Genomic DNA, 25,311 nt, shown 5'->3' on the forward strand with positions numbered 1-25,311 from the left:
GCTAAAAATTTTTAACAATTAAATCAGAACAAAGGTTCATCTAGGCAGTTTATTGTAGCATCTTTATTCCATTTCTCACCTAGGATTTTTTTCTTTCCTGTTTTTATTTTTCCTAATTTTACTATCAGTTCTGAGGTCTTCTCTTTCTGTTAGGACTTCAGGCACAGGCATGCTAAATTTTCCTTCTTGTTTTTTTCTTTTGAAATTGTTTTGTTAGCTTGGAGTGAAAGGACTGATCTTCTTGACGTTTGTTTTAAAAGGCTCTGTAAAGAGGCTACTGCCTTTTCCTTCCACTGAAGTAGTGGGCATGAAGCCTAAGGAAATGGATAGGTTATATTCTGGCTCCATGTTCTCTGCTTTGCCTATCTTAAAGTTTGCATAGGGAAACCTAATGGCCACCAATTCTTTATGCTCTCTGCAGCTATATCTATCCTTTGTTGTTGACTTTTGCAGTTTCTCTCCGTAAAGACATGGAATGTATTCCCCATACCAAGCCTTGTAATTTGCTTTGACCAACAGAATTTGGCAGACGTAAAGATGTGCCAGTTTTCAACAAAGGCCTCCTTCTGCATACCCATACTTCTACCATTACATGAGAACATCCCTAGGTCAGTCCGCTAGTGGATCAAGGAACTCATCCAAATGTCCACAGTCATCCTAGGCTAACCATGCCACACTGGTCAACAGCCAATCAGCCCCTAGACCTGAGTGCAACCCAGCCAAGATCAGCAGAGCCCTCAGGTGATCCAAAGATGGCCACAAATGTATGAGGAAGTCTAACTGAGATCAGAAGAGTCTTCCCAGAGTAGCTGAACCCCACATCCCATGAGCTAATTAAATGCTTACTATTAAGGTTTTATGGTTCCCATGCAGCCTGACTGTGGCAATAGATAACTGATACCACAGGCAGTGGATGCAATGTAATTGTGATTAAATCCTGCTCTCTGTAGCAGCCTCATTCTGGTCACGTAACCTCACAAAAACACAAGCTGATATTATATGTCAGTGAAGCTTTTGGACCCTACTTATAGGTATAAGTAGTAGTGTTAGTGGTGGTTTACTGTATTAATCATTAAATTCTCCACTAATGAATTTAGAAAGGCCTCTGAAAAAGCTGGCATACTGTAATAGTCAATGTGGGTGTGAGAAAAGATACTCAAGAGAAAACTACAAAGATTATCTATCAATCATCTATCTATCAGTGCTTTCACAGTATATATAGTATACTGGGCCTTGATTATATAGCATATATCTATATCTGTATAGATATATGCTATATAATCTGAAGGCACAGTATATGTATTAGTCCATTTTGTGTTGCTATGCCAGAATACAATGGACTGGGTAATTTACAAAGAAAAGAAATTTCTCAGAGTTCTGGAGGCTAGGAAGTCCAATATCAAGGTGCCAGCATCTGGTAAGGCCTGTCTTGCTGTGTCATCCCACGGTGGAAGGTGACAGAGCAGAGAGCATACCTGAGAAAGTGAGAGAATCCAATGTGCTTTTGTAACAAACCCACTGGAGATAGCAAATACACTTCTGTGATAATGACATTAATCCATTCACGGCCTCTGCCCTCATGATCTAATCACTTCTTCAAGGTCCCACCCCTCAACACCATGTAATTGGGGATTAAATTTTCAACACACAAACTGTGTGACACAGTCAAACCACAGCAGTATGAAAGCAAAACTTGTTCATTTGTTCTCACTTCTATTTTCAGCTACCTGGTCAACAAGTTGCTGGGAATCGAGTGTTTTCTCAGGAATGCTTAAGGTCAGCATTACTTAGTGGTAGACAGGATGTTTAAAATGTTTGTTCATCAGAATGTATCAGTTTTCTTTATTTTAACAAATTATATTTTAAATGATTCTTCTATTTCATAGATAGCTTTTAATGTTAGAATCAAGCAACATAATTCTCAACATCGTTTCCCACTGAATGGCTTCAGAAATTGACTAAACCTACTAGAGTGGCTAAAATCCAGTGAACGGATGAAAAGCACAGTATTTGAGGCATGAAACTAAAAGTAGATTTGAAAAGAACTCAGTGTCAATAGCATCTAGTTATTAAAACACTCAATAGGTTTTTTGTACACATTTTTACATCCAATATTACTTTTCTCTATCAATAAGCCTTTTATCTGTAAAATAGAGAACCATATAATTATATGTATGTGTAAGAGATGGGGAAGAGAGAGAGAACGAGAGCAACAGGAGATGGTATTAGTGTGTATGAGAGAAATTGCAGGAAAATACATAGATGTATCAGGATACAGGCTCTCTCTCTTATTTTCATAAATGTGGATTCAAAGCTCAGATTCTATCAGTGAACCAGCTGAAGAATATCAAAGTCACCTTGTGTTGAAATTACATTTATTCAGGATGAAAAATACAATATGTAACCAGATTAGATGATAGTCTGTGATTAGTTCTTTACCACATATTTCAAAAGAAATACATACTTACTTCCCATTGTTGTTACTGCAATATATTTCTTTTTATTTATTGTTACTTAGAAGGTTACAATGTAGTGTTTTATGTAGCTTTTCCTTAATAGCAGATAGAGGACACTTTGCTTACAAACACAGGCAGTAAAAAAATTAACACATGACTTTTTAAAGTAAGAACAAGGAAGACACCAAATCTACAACTTGGAGTTCAGAGTTCAGGGAGTTGTTTTTTTCTTTAAGTAGGTGCTTTCTTGGGTATGACATGGCCTGATAAAAGCTCTAGACTTTGCAGACTGCAGCAGCATAAAGCAATTTCCAATGTAATGAAGGAAGATGGATCTGAGGTAGAAAGGTGGTCATGGCTTTCCTTTTATATAAAACAATTTTCTTCTTTTCAAAATATCTCTGCTGCAAATAGACACCCTTGCCCCCCAACCCACCCAACCTATTCTAAAATAATAGCAATTTCTAACTTTAAGCCTCCTTCTGGTCAGATCCCAGCTAAAGAGAACCCAAAGTTAAAAAATGTCTTTATGTTTTAAAAGCACATATGTTTGAATCAAAACACATTATTTTCACTTGTTTTTTGGTTCCTCTACATTTGGTAATTAAGTAACATGTTTAAACTGAATCAATAAAATGTTAAATCAGAAGTTGAACTGAAATACTTAATTGAATGCACTCAAAGATGTAGGTGGAGGTACCATCATCTAAGCATTAATTTCATTCTTCTGTAGAAGCAGTGACATAGACTTTTGATAAACATTCTTTCCAAATATATTGATTAAGTGAATGGTTTAAGAACATCTGCTCTTTTACCCAAAAGGTAAAATAAGCCATGCACTAAATGTGTGTCTGCTTTCAGTAAGAAAACAGGAGTTTGAAGAATTATTAAGGACTTGAAAATATAAAACAGCAATAAAATTATTTCTGAAGGGAACTAAAGACAGTGATGCATTCTGGTATCACAATAGGTAAAGGTCTGCTGTGCATGTAATGATGAAAGATGTGGGAACTAAGAAAGGTTGTACCAAGTTTTGTTTCTGTGTCAAAATGAAAACGCTTAAATGGGCAACCTTTGGTAAAATAATCTTTGAGATTATTATAATGTAGTCTTTTTTATCAAATAGATTAAGACATAAAATAAATAATTAAGTCCTACTTATATATATAAAAAAAAAGAATAAAACACAGGAAAAAATATCCCAGTAGAAATGCCATTTAGGCCCATAGGATTTTTATTACGGTTATCCAAGTGGTCACGAAAGAAGTAAGTGGACAATGAAAAATAAATTTAAACAGCATACACAGGGCTGTAGCTTAAACCATATGTGAAAATATATATTTGATTGAAATGTATGAATTTGTTAATATGGCCAAATCATGGAAACAAATATATGGGATCTATGTGGTTATATGGCTGATTAACTATAAATAACCAAAACAGTGTGGTAAAAGAGTCAAAGAAATAATGAAGTTATTGTGCAAGGTTAATATGAACAGCAGAAGGAATGTAAAAATGTAAAGTGGTCTTCTAATTCTTATGTAAGTTTTGTCATGGTTATTAAAAAGACAGTATCATATTAGAAAGCCCCCACCCACTTTCCCAATGCTGTATACATTATACAAATCTGTGACAAATGTATTACCATTTCCAAATACCTCTCTGTTCATTAATTTACAGTTGCATAGAAAGGGAAGAAGAAAACAATAATATATGGTTATTATAAAAACAAAATATCCATTTCTCTTTGGATAGTCAGTGTTTTACTCTTTCAGTAGAACACACAGTCACCACTCAACACTGTGGGTCAAGGAGCCATGGAGCTTCTGATCAAATGGAATTTGGAATTGGCGTTTGCTGAAAAGGACAACACTGTACGTCAGGAAACACTGGTTGGCCAGATGAATACTTCACATTGCCTGTGGGAAGGGAAAATAGCACTGTCAAACATTTGCATAAAACATTACAGGTAGCAGAGATCTGTCAATTCTTCAAGGAAATAAAAGTGCTTCTTTCAGAAGGTGTCTTAACTCCCATGTGACTGTTAAATATAGTAGGAGATTCTTCTTCAAAGGTTTAGCTTGCTGAAGTTTCCTTGCCCTTTGTTCCCTGCTTTCAAGGCTAGACTTCCTTATTCTCTGTGTTCCCCTGGCCCTGGTAAACAACCTTCCCACCAGTCCTTATCTATAGAGCCCACATTCCACATCTGCTACCCACTTTGTGAATTACCCCTGCCATTGTAATGGCTACTCCCACTGAAACTGATCTTCTGGCCTTCCTACCAGGGTAACTGCATTCCTGCCCTTTTCAAGTTAGCCAACTGGGTTCAGCTTAGTAGTGTGGTCTAACCCTAGCCAATAGGGGAACAACACAGGATTAGGTGCTACCTGCATCAGGGATAAGGACCCCTTCCTCTCCCCTGTTCAGGTGTGCTCTCGCCATTGTGCCATCCATGAGACATACCCTTCTATAGAAGTAAATTGCCTTGCTGAGAAAATTCTTTATCTGAGTTCTAGTTCTTCTTTTCGGCACTGAGGAACAAGCATGCATTTCTAACATGACTTTTGCTTCCTGCAATGAGGTCCCTCCCTCTCATGCTGAAGTAACCTAGTCTGCTTTCCATCACTGCAGCTGATTTAGAGGGAAGCCTGGAAGTCTTTTGTCTTGACCAAGCTGGAAGCTAAGTTAAAATTGAGAGGACTTCACTTCTTTCTGCTGGAGGTATCAATGGTGAGTGAATGAGACTGGTGAAAATGTCCCATGTCTTCCTGGGGGACTGTGAGGGTCATCTGTAGAGGAGGTACCCTAACAATGCCAACCCATCTCAGTCCCAAGCTGGAGTTCAGGGAAGAGGAAGAGAAGGCAGAAATCATAATCCAAAGGTGTGCAGTGGTGTCAGTTAAAGTTAAATGTCCCAAGCCGGACATAATATAAATCCAGGCCACACTCATGGACATGGTATTAACCTTTAGAAGGGAGGATCAAACATTTGGTCTTCTAAAAGGATTTTGAAATTAGAAGAAAATGTTCAAATCTCTGTAAAATGAAATCATCCAAATTGGACCATGCCTCATAAATCATGAAAGGCCTTTCTGGACTCTCAGGAAAGATACTCCATCTATCTTTACACCTTATTTTATGGGGGACTTTAGCATAAAGTCCTGTTCCCCAGAAGCAGGTTTCTAATGAAGCTGTTAGAAAAGCTGCCCATGGAGCCCCTCGTCTTCCCAGGTATGCTGAAAGCAGCAAACTCATTTGACTCTGGCCTACAGCCTATTCTCCATGACTATTCAAATTTGGATTCTTCAGATACTTGCTTCTCCATTTTGAACATCTGATTGCCATGTTAGAGGGAGCAAAAATTCAGCAAACACTGATGGGCTCCAGGCATTGTACTGAGGTGAGGCTCTCTTGGGAAGCAGGTGTGAAAGATATCTCAGCCAGGCAGCCTCATTTTCTAATATGAGATAAGTGCCAACCAAAGTAAATTCAAAGTAGTTTGAGGACAGAGAAGGGGAGAGATTAACTCTATATGAGAAAGGAACATTTTGTTTCATATTAATATTGATAACTGAAACTCTGGTGCTGAATCATGTTGAATATAAAGCCAAGAGGATGTCTGAATTATGTCTATGTACTCCATTACCCTTGAGAATTAGATATGTCTATTAATTAGACACATAATACTTCTCATTTTAGGTGTCAGAATTCTAAAAATTTAAGATCATGCTATGTAAATATTAGCTCAACCCTCCAGCTGAAAATATATAGTTTCATGAATTTCCATTTGACCCAAGACACAAAAAACAAAGAAAAGAGAAGAGAAGGAAAATGCTGACGAGGAAAGCAAAGAACAAAAAACAAACGGAGAGGGAAGGAAGGAAATGGGAAAGAGGCCTCCTGTATTGAGTCAGATGTTTGCTCCATCCATTAAGTTGCTGTATAACCAGGAAACATTTAGCTCTTTGTAAACTCAATTTTAGAAAATGAGTTTACAAAGCTCTTCTTTAAAATGGAGTAGAAGGAGAAGGCCTCTGAAGATCATTTCCTGCTTTAAATTCTGAGTACTTGTATTATAATAAGTATCTGAGGATTTTAAAAGATTCTCTCTTTTTTACTTGCCTTTGTCACTCACAGCCTTATTCTACCTGAGGACCATCAGGACTAACCTCATCATACCCTTTATCCTTTATTTGAATGGGCCACCATAAAAAGCTCCAGACTCCTGGTCACCCTTCCATTACCTGTATTTATACTGGTCACACAAAGATCTGCATACCCCTTTTTGTGTCACCATGCCCTGCCCTTCCTGGCTCTTGAAACCTGTCCTATTAGGTCATGTGGCCCACGATCCACAAAACCCATGTTCCCAGACCCTTCTCTGAATGTTGCCTGCCTCTACTTGCTTGAATCAGTATTTGCATCTACCTGAAGACACAGCTTCCCTCATAACCCTCTCACATAGTACTTCCCCTGCCCACCCTTCCCAAATTCCTCACACGCTGTATGAGTCTTTTTCTGGGTCCTCATTGAGGCCTTTGGGGTATCTTTTTTCTCTTCTCCCTGAAAATACTCAGCTTTGAATCTCATGTCACTGGACTATAACAATACATAATGCAGTAATCTATTGATTCCGTGGGTCATGTTCCTTCACTTCTTGAAGTAAAAAAAAAGGCTCAATGTCACCCACTCTAAAGCTATTTTTAAATGTTAGTGATTTCAACACCCATGGAGATGATTCTTCCAACACCTGGCTTCTCAGTTCTTTGAGCTCTTCTTTCAAAGGTCCTGTCCTCCACCTTTCTTAGCCATTCACACAAATGTCCAAATATGGACCATTACTAATACTTGCAACCTCTCTGATTTCAATATCATTCAACACAACTTCTGACAACCAGCTCTACCTTCACAGCTTGCTTCGCCTACAACTGCAAATTTATCCATCCTTTGATAATAGGATCCATGGATCCTCCCATCTTTATTTCTGTCTCCCACACTGGACATTTCCTCATTCCTCTCACTACTGATCTTAAGCATCTAGTTCAGTTATGATAATCACGTCTTTGCCTCTTCCTTTGCATCACTGTACTCACTTTGTCAAACCCCAGCTTCAACTTTTTAAATGCAATACTCGGCCCACTCTGGTGCCTGTGCTCATGAACTTGAATATGACTAGAGGGTAACTTACAACCCTGCAGAATAGCCTCATGTGAAATTCATGAGTGGCACCTTTAATGCTGCTTGTAGTCACACTCTATTTCCCAGGCCATCTGCTCTTCTGTTCTCCAAGAAGCTATCACACATCCTCCAGTCTCTCCTCACACCTCTGACACCTCCTCCCTAACCTCGCTCCCTGCTTAAGTCCCAGCTTCCAATTCACTCAGACAACAGAAGCAAGTAGAAGGGAACACCCACAGCTCTCACCACACCCTGTCTGCTTCACATACTCCTGTCTTTTAGTTAAGATCCCAGCCTCTCTTGCCAATAAGACAATGATTCAGAGGTTTCATTGTTTCAAAAAGATTAGTAAACAAGTTCATGAAAGAAAATGTTCTCCAAAGGTACCTTGGCTTTGTGGCACATTATTACTAAAAGGATGTGATAAGAAAATGGGAATGGAAAACAAAATCTCAGGGTTCCCTAACTCACTATGTAAATTAGGTGTGGGAGCTGAGTCACACAAAATCATCTTCCTAAACAGATAGTTGCAAAGGAAGAAGGCCAGTGACCTCCCTCACAAATTGCTCACAAGGAAATTCCTATGGGCCCCCAGATCTTTACCCTAAAACAGAGTTCTGTTGAATTTCACCCTGACAATGTGAATTAACAGCTTATGTTTACAGAACAAAGACAGGCCTAGAAGTCATCTCTCTGCCCACCCTGAGGAAAATGCATATTTGACTGCTTCTTCTACTCTAGACATATTTTATCTTATATAAAATGCAGATTTACTGAGCGTGAGACAAATGCATAATTGACTGTTTCTCTACCAGCTCCTGCCTGCTCTTTCCTTTTTAAATATTGAAGTCCCCAAAATCCTTTCTGGAAGACACACACACACACACACACACACACACACACACGCTACAAATCCTACTGTAACTTGTGTCTCTTTCTCCCGGGTGTGTCCTCAACCTTGGCAAAGTAAATCTCTAAATTGATTGAGCCCTGTCTCAGACACTTTTTGGTTTCTAGAAAATACTGAAAGGCATAAGGCTATAGCTGCCAACAGTTCTCAGCAAAATTTTAAGTAAAAAATTGAAATATTTTCCCCCTCAAAGTAACAAAACCATCTCTGTGGTGCCATTTTTTTTTTAGGTCAATGTTTTATGATAGCCACCTTAAGTAGACATTTGAGAGAGCAGTGGTGGCCAAATCTATCTAGAGTGACTTTACGTAGCACATAGGATGTCATTAAGCTGTTAGAACACAAAGGATAAACACATGGTATTTTTGCTATCTAGTGGCTCCCAAGCCCACCCCCAGACTGATAAACTGCTGTACAGAATCAACTAACATTTAAATGTCAAGTAAGTTTACTTATTTACACGAAGAATTAAGTAGGAGTAAAATCAGTGGTGGGTAATCTACTTACTCTAGGTTGGGATCAGTAACATGGAGCCAATCGACCCATTAACTCTTACCTGTGGCCTGCTGGGGACATTTGCTAAAAGAGAAAACAAAAGAAATCAGTTAAAGGCAGTACTCTTACTCCGTTGGTTCCAACTCTCAGGCACGCAAATGTGTGGAAAGTATCACTCTACATGGGGTAATAATAGCCCAGCTGTTAAATGGATGCTAATAGGAAAATAAGAAACACATTTTGAGGGTTTTTTCCTGGCTAAATGCTTCAGTGAGAGCTAGTTTTCCTGGTTAGTTTCTCATATCCCATGTGATTTAAGATTTAGTGCACACACTAAAGCATTCAGTGAGTACTTAGCCTTGCAAAAAATCTCATTTCCTATTTAAATCATACTGTATTTGGTTTATGTATCAGAACAGAGCACATTCTACTTACTTTGCTGAGTACTAATTCTGATCAAGGGACCACTGGAGGCATAAGTCTTTGGTTTCTGCCTCCCTTGACCCACCCTTGACACACCCTGGACTTTAAGGCCCAGCCCAGGAATATGGTGGCCAAGCACTTGTGTCAAGGAAAGCGCTGGCCTAATCCTCAGCAGCCTTCTGGACAGGTGGGATAATAAAAGCTCCTTAGATGGGCCCAGTCAGGAATACTGGAGAAGTTAGAATATGGTGTCTAATTCGCTTTTGCACACAGCTCAATTCCGTTTTGGTTCCAGAGCACATGACAGTGAAGATGATTTGGTAGGCTCTGCAAGGGCAGCCACTACCATCTCTTCTCTAAGGCATCTGCTTTTCATCCCCTCTTTTGCTACACAATCATCTCGTTCTTAATACTGGGGGAAATGGAGGAGATCTGTCCCCAGTAATGTCAACATCTGCTCTTGATCAAATAAGCGTTGTCCCTAATCATCTAGCATGCTGCACTCCTTCTATCTCTCACTGTTCTATGCTGAGGCGGGGAAAAGACATCAGTGACCATATGCTGTGTGCCAGGAGCTATGTGGGAAACAAGGGGCAGGAGTGAAGAGTGCCCTTTCTATGACATCAGGAGGGAAAGTGTGAGCCCCAGTATTTGGGGGAGAAATCAGGCTAAAAGGAGCCTAGTTCTGCCAGATTTGTAAGTTACATCCAGGAGAGAAGAGCGAACCTAGCCTGGTGAGGTGGCTCATGCCTGTAATCCCAGCACTTTGGGAGGCTGAGGCCCGTTGATCATAAGGTCAAGAGACCATCCTTGCCAACGTGGTAAAATCCTGTCTCTACTAAAAATACAAAAATTAGTTGGTTGTGGTGGTGTGCGCCTGTAGTCCCAGCTACTAGGGAGGGTGAAGCAGGAGAATCACTTGAACCCAAGAGGCGGAGGTTGCACTAAGCCAAGAAGGTGACACTGCTCTCCAGCATAATGACAGAGCAAGACTCTGTCTCAAAAAAAAAAAAAAAAAAATAGGGTGGACCTCCAGAGTGTCCAAGGGTTAGCTGAATTGAATTAAGTATACCATAGGTTTACAGACTCTTTTTAAAAGAGACAGTTATGCTTCTCTTGTAAATAACATAAGTAACAAATAGCCAAACCCTGGACAAAAGTCTAATCCATTTTGCTCCTAACCAATACTTTTAAACTTACAGACTTTTATCAAATAAAAGGCTATGGGTAGTTTCCTGAACAAATCACACAAACATATTTTATTTTAAAAAGGAAATCATTGCAGTGCAGTGGGTTTTGGGTTTTTGATGAATGCCATTCAAGTTTAATAAACGTAGGCAATTCATAGCGAAAACATGCCTGTGGGTCAAAAATAATTTTGAAAGCATTTGTTGGTCTATCAGCAAAACTTAGTTGGCTTACTGCCAGTATTCCATACATTTGAAGGACACAAATGAAAATCAGACAAAAAAGTTTATACCAAAAAATAAAAAGGGTTACTGCAGTCAGTGGGAATTTTAATATGTACATTTGTTAATTAATTGGCAGTACAGTTAAACTCCCTTCCTTAACTCCTTGCCAGGTAGTGATGGAAATGCCTGCTTCTCTCTGCTCTAAGACTCAACATAAATAATGTAAAAAAGACGTTAAAAGGCCATAATTCAAGGATGCTATCAGGACCAACTGGGTTATTAATTCAGACAAAGGAGTTCTGAAGTGTTATGTGCAACAATATGTAGACAGAGTTAAAAAACTGTAATGTTGAAGTACGCAATTTACAGAATAGGATTTATGAATACAGAGTTTCATTTTAATTCCAAGATTGCCAAGAGTGGAAATTCACTTGGGGCCATGCTAATTTTTAATCCACAAAGGATCAAAAGTCAAGATTAACATGCAGATCAATTCATTGCATGCTGGCAACAAGCAGTTTTAAAGTTCTCATTAGTTACAGGGGCTCAAGGGACTGGCTTGGCATTGGGAGGGTGCCAATCCGATTTGTTTAGATAAATTCTCCAAAGGTGGTTGGTAAGCTTTGGGAATCACAAAGACTTATTAAAATATTTGCTGGCTGAGCAACTTCAAAGGGACAAAAGAACAAATGAATCCCACAGAACCTTTTGAGTACTATCTGGGAATGCTTCAAGTAAACCTTCCCAGCAAGAAGATGTAATCATTCACTCAAGTCAGAAACATATTGGGACAAGGTGTGACGGCTCACACTTGTAATCCCAGCACTTTGGGAGGCCGAGGTGGGTGGATCACTTGAGGCCAGGAGTTTGAGACCAGCCTGGCTAACATGGTAAAATGCCATTTCTGCTAAAAATATAAAAATTAGCTGGGCGTGCTGGCATGTGTCTGTAGTCCCAGCTACTTGGGAGGCTGAGGCATGAGAACTGCTTGAGCCTGAGAGGTGGAGGTTACAGAGACCTGAGATGGTGCCACTGAACTCCAGCCTGGGCAACAGAGTGAGACTCTGTCTCAAAAAAAAAAAAAAAAAGAGAAAGAGAGAAAGAAACATGCTTTAGGCACCAGGTCTACCTTCCACGGTGATTTCTACTGTGTATCAATTTTTAAAAGGTTTAATAATTATAGGCAGAATATGAAAATACATATCAATTTTATAAATAAGTCAATTCAGCTTTTATTTTCACAAAAAGTTGTCCCTATCTTGAGTAAGTTTTTAATGCCAGAGGAAAAAATGTGAATAGCAGAACTTTCAGAAGCCAAAAATAATAACATGGATATTTCAAAGGATTCTAAAATACACTCTTCATCATTTCATATATGGATGTGCTTGAATTCTTGAAAAGAAGATATGACTAGCAATGCTCATTCAGAAAACTATAAATATTATAAATATTTGTGAATGTGCAAAGTTAAGACTATGAGAACATGAAGCCAGCTGCTCCAAACCAATACTTTTAAGCCAACAGCTTTTTATCAAATAGAAGGCTATGGGTATTTTATATACAGACATATTTAAAAGGAAATCATTCCATTTCAGCAGGTTTTGAGTTTTTGACAAATGTGATTAAGCATAATAAACATTAAGGAATCTCAGGGCTCCATAAGCCACTCTCCGAACACTGAGAATGACACAGGTGAAGAGGGGACCGATACAGGGGAGAGGGTGAACCTCTGTGATGTGGGTCCCACTGAAAGTACTGTGTATACTCCTCTCAGGAACCAGTATCAATGAATAGCTAACAAGATTCCCAACCAATAGGAATTTTATACTTGCCTTTAAAGGGAGGCCATACAAAAGACACACACATTTACCTCTTACAATTCATTTTTGTTCAAAATTATGATTATTTATTTTTAACAATGATCTGTTTTAAAGCCACAAGTCACTCTTTTGTAAAATCTAGATGTCAGAATTTACTTTGAGAAATATTTAAGAGTGAATTCTTTAGAAAATGGAACTTGTAAAAATCACACTTTTTAGAGTAGACTTTTTAATATGGAAATTATACATTTTATATTTATTACAAGGTATATATTGAAACACATTTCCCAACCTGTTACCCCAACTTTTAAAATTGAAAATGTTCACCATAATATTAAATAAAAACTTCTAAACATGCTTTGATGTACAGAATTTGCTTTTAACTGATTATTAAGGTATTTAGGTATAAGCTAAACTAACAAGTAATTTCCTTTAAGAATAATTCTGGCTTATAAAGACTATGATGAGGTTTTATTTAGTCACTAAGTAGCAGACAACTGAAAATCAAAACCTCTAAATAAAAATTAGACCTTGAATTACAATTAATAAAAAAGATTTAATCAGTTTATCTATTATGGTGGTTACACAGCCTAGAAAGTAAGCAACAATTTGGTAGCATGTGAACATTCACTGACCCTCTAAAGCTTTTGTGAGACTCTACAGAGCCAAAAGTGTGTCTATATGTGTGCACATGTGTGCACACATGCACGCATGTACTTTGGGGTGTAGGGAGGTGGGTGTGGAGATTGACACACTGTAAATGTGATTCTGCAAACTTTGAGAAGCATTATAGTAGAACTACAAATAAAAACCTGGGCAACAACACACTGGCAAAATACAAATAGATATGTTCATGTGCTGATAGAAACCATAATATAATCTTTAGGCAAATATTCCTGAAAATTCAGAAAGAAATATATTTTATTTTGCTGTTGTTTTGAGACAGAGTCTCACTCTGACACCCAGGCTGGAGTGCAGTGGCATGCTCTCAGTTCACTGCAACCTCAGACTCTCAGGTTCAAGTGATTCTCATATATATACTTGTATGTGTGTGTATATACATATTTAGCAGTATCACTAAGTAATACATATATATATTTGTATATGTGTGTATATATATTTAAATATAAATTTATATTCATATAAACATGTGTATATATTTATATAAATTTATATAAATATTATATATTTATATAAGCATATATACTTGTATGTATGTATATATATTTATATAAAAGTAATTTATACAAATATACTTATATGTGTATATATATTTAAATATATATAAATTTATATTCATATAAACTTATGTGTGTATATATCCATATAAATTTATATAAATGTTATATATTTATATAAACATATATACTTGTATGTATGTATATATTTATATAAACATATATTCTTGTATATATGTATATATATTTATATAAATAATTTATACACATATACCTGTATGTGTGTGTGTATATATGTTTATACACACACACATACAAGTAAACTGTTTCTGCTAGAAACACCAGAAGTGTTTTAGGTGAGAGCCTAGCCAAAATTGCAAGGTGGCAAGATGCTGAAGACAAAACATCTAGAAAAACTGAGTAAGTAAGAATCATTATATAATTTCCCCCTGGATTTGGTTATTTTTTGGTTCTTGGTTGTTCAGATGGAAATTTCACAGGGTCCTATTCTATGACGCCTTAAACTGTTTGGCCTTTCTACAATGACTATTTTATTCCACAGGAAAAGAAACCAGCAGGAATAAAATGGGAAAATCTGAAAATAATCTCTTTCTGCACTGGAGTCTCACAACACTGGAGAACATTTGAAGAAGAGAGGAAATTACACTAGAAAGGCTATTTTCATGTCTTGTTTGGCATGTCACTGAGAGCTCTTCTCTGAACTAAGATGTGTTCCTTACAATAACTTGCATAGAGGAGGATAATTTCTTCTTAAAACCAGATTTGTTCTTTTATTTGCCTTCATTTTATCACCTCCTGGGCGTACTGAAAAATCTCGAAGAGCAGAATTGCGTTGCAACTGTACCCCTGTGACTGGATAGTATCTAGGTTGAGCTTCATTTTCTTTATCAACATGTATAATGTTTGCCTTATTTTCAGATAATATTCAGTCCTGTTTCTAATAAGGTTTTTGTTATCTCAAGGAAGAAGACCAAGGGCCGCATGCAGAAAAAGGGAAGGAACACGCACAGCTGTGGTGCTGTGATCTTTCATACTCACGGCAGCAAGATGGAAATGTGCTGTGGATCTGCTCCATGACCTCCGTGAGATCCGTGCTAGTATCGTGCGGTGGGGCCAGCAGGTCCTCTCCCGCTGTGGCAGCAAATAAAGAGAACAACAAAGCTTCTCAAATTAATGTCTAGCCTTCCACGAAAACCCCAGTTCAGGAGAAAGTACTCCTACCAGCCTCTAAATACCAATGTGAAAAGAGTACCCACTGCAAAGGACAATTTTACAGGAATAAACCCAAAACATTTTTACTTGAGTGTTGGTAATATAATTTTACATAATTAAAATGTACTAGATGTTTGTTCGTGTGGAAAGAATCCACATACCATGGGACCGAAAAATAGGAGAAAAACAAGTAATACAGTCTTATTATTTCAATAATTGAATTAGAAATCTACTATTTTGCACCACAGTTATTTTTTCATACAAAAAAAATTCCACCAATTTTCTTTTTCCATCCTCCTTTCTTTTTGGAGACTTCAGCTTAGGCCAGCTTACCCTGCCACAAAAGTGAAGGTGTCTTATTTAAGATACTTTTCACTAGGATGTGTTTTTTAATTCTATAATCTACAGTCAAAATAATTCTCTTATTTAAAAAATATGAAAATAATCTTAATATTTTAATTTTTTTCTGATTAATGTACCAAAAGATATCCCACAAACAAATTAATTTAGTTACAATATATAGTTCTCAGTAAAATTCTAGAATTTTAATTTCATGGATGACAAAATGTCATTGATGAACACCTAGTTTATGAGGTGCCAGGCTGTTGTAACTATTTTAGAAATAGCCGTTCTTCACTCCCCTCACAAAACCCTATGACATGGCACTATTATTACCCTCCCCATTTCACAAATAAAGAACGTAAAGCATGGAAGGTTCTACAGTTTTCCCAGAATTACACAGCTTCTGAGAGGCAGAATGGGAATTAGAATTCAGGCAATCTGAATCCATAATTATGCTTCTAACCACTCTCCAATACTGCCTTGAAATATGAGCTAATTTCAAAATTGGATAAATTTCAAAATTGTCCTTCCTAGCATCAGTGACAGGTCCCCATTGTGACCAAGGAGAGACTGCATGGGACCTCTGCCTCTGACGGAACAGGCAGGACAATGTCTACGTGGATTAGGATGAAGAAAAGTGAATAAATGAGTTTCCAGACCTGGGCAGAGAAAACCATAATGTTTGGTATGATATTATTAGTTCTGAGTATGTACAAATGTAACATTTTAGAGACAGAAAGTGTACCAAAAAAGTAATTCATAAAGCAAATAATGTCCTGTTCATTCTAAAAGGACAGAGTGAGTTTTCTTCATCTTTCACCAAAATTCAATCCACTACTACAGATTATATAAACAAGTGTACTATAGCTTATTCGAAAATGTTTGCTTTTTGACATTGTTTAAATCGATCTGCACTTTTTTAAGACCAAATGCAACACTCTTTTACCTCCTAAGGCACCAGTGTGTAAGAATGTTACTTAACACGAAACACAAACAAATGGCAAGGCACAAAGCCGACTTGGTGGCGGAGCAGTGCACTGGGGACACAGACCTGCCTGGTGGAACTGTGGGCCGGAGGCGTCTGGATCAAGCGAGGAGCTCAGTGTAGAATGCTGAGGAGAAGCCCACGGGGAAACACCGTTGATTCGGGAATCAGATTCAGGCTGGAATCACAGTTAGAGGTTAAAGCAGAGAAAGGATTCAAATAACCACAAGGAACAACATTTCCTGTTTAAATTCCCCTCCCTCACCACGGATAATTAAATCATAGAGAGTTCTTTGCCTTCAAATGTTTTCAACACATTTTAGCATCAGCTGGTGGGGGCTTTGGCCCTTCCCTTTCTGCTTGGGCACTCTGAAGAACCCACTTGGTTATGCTGCAAAATTCATTTATCAACATCATTTTTATCCCTCAATTTTTCTATTATTTTAATGTTAATCAAGTGAATACAGAAGCATATTTCACTCATATTTTAAACCTCAGCACTGGGTTTCTTATACAGTAAATTTATCCAATTTCAAAATTAGCTCATATTTCAAGGCAATATTGGAGAGTGGTTAGAAGCATGATTATGGATTCAGACTGCCTAGATTCTAATTCCCATTCTGCCTCTCAGAAGCTGTGTAATTCTGGGAAAACTGTACAACCTTCCATGCTTTACGTTCTTTGTGAAATGGGGAGGGCAATAATAGTGCCATGTCATAGGGTTTTGTGAGGGGAGTGAAGAACGACTATTTCTAAAATGGTTAGAACAGGCTGGCACCTCGTAAATACTTCGAAAATGCACTCACACAATCTTTGAAACAGTGATGGATATGCTGACAAGTACATGATCGAATTAGAAAGTGCGAACCACCATATAGGGAATGCAGTTGTTACAATTCGTTCATGCAGATTTTTCCATTAAATCTATATTAGTTGAAGCCTGGTAGTTCTGCCAGTTTTTACTATCAGAGTTGAACTTTCCATCTCCTTCTGGCATTCATCATGCTGAATTGTTTAGAAGAGATAAGCGCTCTGCGGTCTTGGATATAGACAGCCATTTGGATATCAGCTATTTCTAAAAGCATTACTGCGCGATTCTCAAGGCACACGAGCCATTAGGTAGCACTGTCTAACGGGATGGAGGGAGTAGGGGAAGACAAGTGTGAACAGAAAAGCCTTCTGCTCTCCTGTGAGCATCAACAAGCCATGGCAAATAAAGATTTTGAGCACAGCTTCCTTCTACAGTGATTCCATCTATGTTAACACTAACACTTCATATTCTAAACAAGAGATTGCAAGAGAAAATCCATCGCTTACACAGCACCATTCGGGAACTTCAAGGTCACAGAATGAAAAAGGTAACTTTTTCAATGTATGCGGCTGGCACTAAGTAAGACTCAAACATTCCAGAGGGCTTCTAGAAAGCCAGCTCTTGGGTCACTCTTGGTAAACTCTTACTTTCCAAATATGTGGGATTGGGAGGCCTGAACAGTCTCACCCAAATTCTGAAACACTGAGAGACCTAGAGAAAAGTGTATGGTCAAATTATAAAGAGTGATCTATGTGTAGGTAAGGCCGAAATAACAGTTTTGAATTATTCTGACAAGTTAAAAAGACTGAGAGCAATTGTGAAAAGATATTTTTCTAAAATTTGAGGGTATCATTGGATAGAAAGTTGTTCCTGCTTTGAGTCAATACATCATTTCTGTAGAAAGGCACTCCTATTATACCACCTAGGGGCTCCACACAGCACAGGCTAGAGAAAAAGACATAAGATGACATGCATGTTGATGTCAGGGGTTCTTCAAGAGAGAGGAGCTCTTGGCCCCTGTGCTGGGACTCTACACTCTAGCACCTGCTGCAAAGGTCTCTCCATCACTAGTTCTGAGACATCACTCCTATTCCTAAGTGCTATGTGCCATCAAGTACTTAATTCCCTACAGTGTGCTGCCTCTTTATATATGAAAGTATTTTGCTATGGTCTCTAACAAGATGGCAGGCATCAGAAAAAGGCAGAAACTGTATTGATGCTTCTTTTATATTCCAAAGAACAGTTTCAAAACTGAATGCAATAACCATTGATAAGTTATAGAATCAATTTGGTAGGTCCTGACCAGCATTAAGAAAGAAAAATAGAAAAAAGAAAGAGAGGGAAGAAGAAAAGGAAAAGAATAGAAAATGAGAGCTGGCATTTCTCTATAAAGGTAGGTATTATTTTATATTCTCCATACATGTATGTATTCATCATAATGTAAATTGTATTTCTTATCATCCAGAAAGCCTGCAAGCAACTCCCATAAAACATGGTCCAGTGTTAGGAAATAATAGTAGCAAATTAATAACCATCTTTTACCCAATTTCTTAAAAACAGAAAGTAATGATTCTTGGAGTCAGCATTTTTGCCTCACTGGAAGAAAGCTTTAGAATGCCTGTTTCAGGTCGCTTGTGGTTCCTTAATATCCACAGATGCTTCCCATGTATAAATCAGGAAGATGCGTCATAGGATATTTTCCCTCAAACAGTTCGGAGCTGAGGTTCAGTTCAGTGTTAAAGAATATTGGGAAATTCCACTGTAAGCTGGGCAAACACAGTTTTTGTGCCAGTGAGGATTTATATGCTTACATGCAAAAGGAAATTTCTAAGCCAGTCTAAATTAACTACGGAGGTAAGACATTGAAAGTGGACTTCTCTGCCTCTCCTGACACCTGGACCAAGTCCCAGGGCAGCGGACAGGTGGCCTGGGGAGGTGTGACACTGAATTCTACATACCCTACCTGCTCTAGCAGCTGTCGGAGGCGGTGGAGCTGAGACTCCAGCTGTTTATTGTGATCTTCTAAAATCTGCATCCTAGCCTCCAGCCGACCTTTGTGCTGCCTGAGGAGTTTTGCTTCTGCTATAAGTTCTGAATCCTCAGATGTGTGATGGGGAGATACAATTGACTCTGGCGGTGAACCGACAGGGAGGCCCCTTCGGAGGTGCTGGTCCTTCAGCTGCTCATATTCCACCTGCAGATTTCTAATAGAGAAAGGGGCAAAAAACAGAATGACTACCATGTACATTATCATCTCTCCAAAATTGTCTGTCAGCTTCCAATTTAGCTCATGCTAGTTCTTCTTATATGAACACGTGTATTAACAGTAAGATGAGTTGCATGAATAAAATCGTAGTTTTCAGCGAGTGTCCCAGTAGACATCATCACTGAACCCTCAAATGCTGCTGTATCTGCAACCAGCATTCCAGTTTGTTAATGTCCTCTAAAATTTTCACTCCATCGTGATTTCTTAGACAATAGTCTTGAAAAGAGAATAAATGGCGGCTACAGTGAAATTCATATGAAAGAAAGGATAATATATTTCCTTCTCCCAGGTCTAGCACACCTTTGTTCTTCCTCCAGGTCAGCAATGATCCTTTCCAGTTCTCCACGTTCTTCTCTCTCTACGGACTTCAGGATCTGAGCTGGGCTCTGTGGCTGGCTCACTGGGGACTCTCCTCCAAGTGTTTGGCAATACTGCTGGATGAGGGCATGCTCGTCTTCCCTAGCAAGACAAAGGAAACAGACCCAGAGGCTCACACCTGGATGGTGATGTTTTTAGACATAAAGGAAGTAGAAATGACGATGGACAGGAGAGTGGCTAAGCCAAGTTGGTCTTAGAGCTCAGTGTCTCCATGACCTCCCTTTTAAAACTCTAGCAAGAAGTTCATCTAACAGAGCATGTATATTATATGAGCCAACATTTCAGGCTTTACCTTCATCTAACAGCTCTCTCTCATAAACTTCAGAGGGGATATCTTACTCAGCAGAAAAAAAATTAAGGAATGACATTTAATGTAAAAGATACCGTAGACAAATCAATTACTGCATGTCTAAAGAGTTGATTAAAAGACTACTGCATAAGAATAATCTGACTTCACTGACTTTAGAATTTGGTTGAAAGTAATACTGAAAGGCTTTGTAACCCATACGATGGGGTTTATGATCCTTATGTTCTTTTATTTAAACAGTTCAGCACAAATTATAATTACAGATATTTATAACGTCTCTACAGATATTTTACCTTATATTATTAGTAGGTCATTTTTAGGGTTGATCATTCTGCATTAGAACAAGAAACTACATTTAACGCATGTGGGTTCTCCCACTAATTTAACTACTTCTCTAATGAACTACACAGAGCAGTAATGTGGTTGAATTAGTAACTGACATAAGTGAACATCTAACAGAGTTGATATATTTATGGCAAGAAAATGCTTTCTAGCAGACTTGGAATTTCTTCTCTTCTTCTAACAAGAGAGATCCAGTGAAATCTTGTAAATTGCAAATACCAGATCTCCTGGCTAACGCTAGCAGGGCAGTCTGTTAGCAGATGGCACCTGGTCTGCTTGATGGCTTTTGGTAAACAAGTGCTGGAATCGATGGCTTTACCGGATAAGGCAGCAGGAAATCCTCATGTCAGTTATGAAGCTATCAGAGTATAAAATGGAGCTACCTCGTGACTGAAGCAGCTCCTTCCTGTGTAAGCGATAGGTGCTGCAAACATCTCTTAAAGACTTCTTCTGTTACTCTGGAGTCAGAGTGCATCCTATTGCAGCCAGACAGAACCTGGTGTGTGGCACTGGGAGTCCTGCGCCTCTCTCAGCTTCACCAGAGCCTTGAGATTACCTGTGCCCTTGAGCTGACGAGTAACACCTGATGCAGGGGAAGAGCTCTGGTACTTGTAATTCTGATCTGAAAATTCATCTCAGTGTTACTGCAGTTTACTCTAACAAAGAAGAGACTTGAAATTGTATCAGAGAGTTGGTGAATTCCTAGAAAATGTTTGTCTTGAGCATTGAAATCAGAGACAGATGAAGCAAATGAGAAAATTGAATGCTTTGGCATTCTGCTTGTCAAACAGCCAGAGCAAAAGATGTGTCACTTGTTGATTTACTTTCTTCATCAATAAACCTCCTCTTTTTCTCTCCCTCCCTCTGGAAATATACAGATATAGATACATATATGTGTGTATGTGAATATATATATATATTTAAATAAAGGTCATATATTTTGGTTAAGACCACAATATAATAATAAATACGTAACCTGACCTTCCTGCTTTTATTAAATAAATTTTAAAAGAGGGTGGGGTGGGACCCTTACAACACAGTTAGAAACTGGGAATAAGAAACGCGGACAGGTTAAGGAGTGAAGTAAGCTGCGCCACCATCCTTTGATCCCCTTTCCTGAGAAAATGCAGCATTACTGGGAAATGAAGGAGGAAGCCTCTAGAAGAACCCCATGCTTGTTCCTGGGTTTAGAAGGATGAGAAGAAGAGAGTATGGATGGTACTCCATCACTGCAAAGAGCAGCATTTGAAAGCAATCCAAAAGCTCCCCAGTTGCCCGTGTGGCTAAATCAAACAGAAATCTGGCAGTGCGATATGGGTGTGTGTATGTGCATATTTTCCTCTTAGGAAGTAAATGGCCAACACCCTAAACCTAGCTGTGTCATCCGGGCAGAAGCAAGCTGTGAGACTAATGGCTCAACACCACTGGGACACCAGTGAGCTGTAGTGAGTTACTTAATGCAAAGTCAGTGATGCCTGGAGGCACCTTACCAAGTTCATGTGAAGAGAGAGGTGATAAAAGACAACAAAATAACAGCTGTAACATATGGACAGGACAAATGGACAAAGCGTAAAGATATAGTAGATATAAAACAGCAAAATAAGAGTTCGGTAGAACATCTTGTAACTATTTCTCATTTATCAGAATGAAAAAGATCTGAGTATAGAAACAAAAAAGACAGAGTATCCAAAAATAATAAGAAAAGAAGCACATTCATATGTATCCATGGAAAATGTCTGTATTTTAAAGATAAAGTATCACAAGCAAGCTGCCAGAAATCAAAATAAAACAGTAAATCAGGTTCAGAGGTGGAAAAAGGTTTAGCCTCTTATTTTCCATAATATTAAATGTCCAAAGACAATGGAACATTATCTAGAGTCCTCACCTACTGATTCATATGACCAGCCAGGTCAACCATGTGTACAGGCAAAGCACTTTGCCCACACAGCAAATGAAAGAAAGAATGAGCACGGATAATGCGAAATACAACTAAAATAGATGGTAATCTCAGGTGTTACAATAAATAAGAGGTAACCTGATTCTCATATCAGTTAGTGGCTCATATCTGTAATCCCAGCACTTTGGGAGGCAGAGGGGGCAGATCACTTGAGGTCAGGAGTTTGAGACCAGCCTGGCCAACATTGTGAAACCCCACCTCTACTAAAAATACAAACATTAACTGGGTGTGGTGCTGGGCACCTATAATCTCAGTTACTCTGGAGGCTGAGGCAGGAGAATCACTTGAACTCAGGAGGCTGAGGTTGCAGTGATTTGAGATGGTACCACTGCACTCCAGCCTGGGTGTCAGAGTGAGACTCTCTGTCTCAAAAACAAAAAACAAAACAAAACAAACAAACAAAAAATTAGTTACATGATACCTATCAATAACATACCTAAAAGAAAATAAAAATGAAAAGAAAACATTTAAAATAAAAACTAATATAAGGACAACAAGAATTAAAAGAAAACTTGGGTCCCCTAAGCCATCTGGGCTTATCTTGTGGTCAAGACTTGACAACAGATCCTGGCTTGGACTTTCTCCAAGATCACAAGCCACCATTGTGCCCTCAGAACATTTATGACAGCACCTGTCCTCAAGAATTCACTTTAGTGCTTAATATTAATACCAAGTAAATTTTTGTTTTAAAGATTTGGAGACTGACTATCCATAGTGAAACCAGCCAAAATTAGATTTGAGATGTATTTTTCTTGTCAAGATTCATATAGATTCATTTCTCTGGGGAAGCTGATAGATTTTAACATTATCATATTATCATCCCCACTATCATTACATTCTTTCGTTATGGTAACTGGAAGAGAGTTAAGGCAATTTTCACATAAAAAAAGAATTTAGCAATCATTTATATAAAACATACAATTTTAGTCTTAAGTGTTTTGCACAGATTATTAGGTCTAAAAGTTAAATATAAAAATAGATACATTCTGATTCTTAATTACATATAGTAAAAACCAAGAATAAACTGTTTAAATTCAGATAGAACATGAGGTACCAGATCAGGGACATTAAACATCAATTGCATGTCTTGTGCTAAAATAGAAAATGTTGCAAAAATAATAGGTTGCACCAAGGAAATACCATTAGATAGAATATAATTATACTACAGTTAAGTCACACATAGTAAATAGTATCTAGGTTACAAAATTAGTACATGTCAGATGACAAAAAACTATGATTCATTCAATGAGCTTTTGAAAGTAGGTAAGACATAAATAAAAAAAATAATTTTCTTTCTTTTAAAGATTGTTCTGTTCCAGGCTTCAGATCTACAAACAGCAATGCCTGTGTAAACCACAGCCAGCCTCCCTGTTCTATCTTCCCAGTGTCACCCAAGGGCAGATGGCAAATGGAGCGAGACACCCTGATAGCCATGGCCCAAGGAATTGTCGTCCTTGAGTTCCCGCTTCTGAGATTCCCCAGAACCCTCATGAGTCTTATCCTGTCCTGAGATGTCGTTGCTCAATTTTTCCTTCAGAGATCTGTAGTATTCTTAAAATCAATTTCCTTTTAAATTTTTCAGTCAATTGAATGTACTCATATATCTAATTTTAACAGACTCATAGATCTAAATGTAGTCATATATCTATTGGGTACAATCATGGACACGTCATCTATCTTTCTGGATGTCAGGATCCTTGTTTATAAAATAGGTCTCATAAGAATGCCCATCCTAGGGGTTCATGGGAGATTATTTGTTTCCTCGCATCATCTAGCACCTTGAGGTCATCTGCATTCCCCATTTTCAAAGCCAACATCGCAGCATCTGCAGATCTCTCTCTGACCTCTGCCTCCATTGCTACATCTCCTTCTCTGACTCTGGCTCTCCTCCCTCCCTCTTATGAGGACCCTTGGGAATGCACTGGAGCCACCTGGATTATCCAGGATCATCTCCCTATTTCAAGGTCTTTCATTTAAAGCCTGTGGCAAGGTCCCTTTTGCCATGTAAAGGAATATATTCATAGGCTTCAGGGATTAGGATGTGGACATCTTTGGGGGGCCATCATTCTGTCCACCACAGATGTCCTCACCATGTTCTTCTGGAAGGACTACTTATCTATTTCCTTTTTAGCTTATAAGATTCATGGATACAGCATCTACATCTGTAGACCTACTGCAGTATTGGGTGCATGGCGGCAGTGAGTTGGTAAATGTTTAACAGGTTCCCCAAAAGTAAAAGGCCTTGATTTGTAGCATTTGCAACTTCTGTGATTTAAATACTTTCATCATGGCCAATTTCAAGTTCATAACTTCACTGAATGTGGAACTGGGAAAAGATACACATTCGCACAATACCTGAGAGATAATAAATCAGGGTGTTCAATCTTTTGGCTTCCACTGACCACACTGGAAGAAGACGAATTGTCTTGGGCCACACATTAAATACACTAACAATAATGATAACTAATGAGTTAAAAAAATTGCAAAAAAATCTTATAATGTTTTCAAAAAGTTTATGAATTTGTGTTGGCCTGCATTCAAAGCTGTCCTAGGCCACATGTGGCCTGTGGGTTGCAGGGGGTACAAGCTTATAATAAATAATTTTATTATAAGCATAGATATTGGTGAAATGAAGTAAAATCATTAGGGTGTGATGAGTTTTGAGAATTAATTTTATTTTTGTTTTAATCTAATTTATTTAATTGTAACTCTGTATACATGAATACAAATTATTTTGAATAAGGGCTCTGTTTAACAAACAGCTTGCAAACATTCTGAAAATGTAACAACAGCTCTCACAATTGACTCCAGCACACCA

The 25,311-nt window shown here is 38.2% G+C and overlaps 1 protein-coding gene across 5 annotated transcripts in view; it reads right to left on the reverse strand.

The window, feature by feature from the left end:
* Nucleotides 1-2,358: 2,358 nt before the first annotated feature.
* UTRN (utrophin) overlaps nt 2,359-25,311 on the reverse strand; it is a 580,690-nt gene continuing 557,737 nt past the window's right edge. For all 5 annotated transcript variants that reach the window (XM_064360600.1, XM_064360601.1, XM_064360599.1 and 2 more), the window contains 6 exons: nt 19,810-19,968; nt 19,207-19,447; nt 16,499-16,610; nt 14,932-15,024; nt 9,101-9,123; nt 2,359-4,375 (listed from right to left, as the gene is read on the reverse strand). In XM_064360600.1, the coding sequence (XP_064216670.1) occupies nt 4,367-4,375; nt 9,101-9,123; nt 14,932-15,024; nt 16,499-16,610; nt 19,207-19,447; nt 19,810-19,968 (637 nt within the window). In that variant the 3' untranslated portion in view covers nt 2,359-4,366. The remainder of the gene's footprint in view (nt 4,376-9,100; nt 9,124-14,931; nt 15,025-16,498; nt 16,611-19,206; nt 19,448-19,809; nt 19,969-25,311) is intronic.

Source organism: Aotus nancymaae, unplaced genomic scaffold (assembly GCF_030222135.1).
Source record: "Aotus nancymaae isolate 86718 unplaced genomic scaffold, 86718_ANA_hifiasm-v0.15.2.pri h1tg000040l, whole genome shotgun sequence".
Classification (NCBI taxonomy): domain Eukaryota; kingdom Metazoa; phylum Chordata; class Mammalia; order Primates; family Aotidae; genus Aotus; species Aotus nancymaae.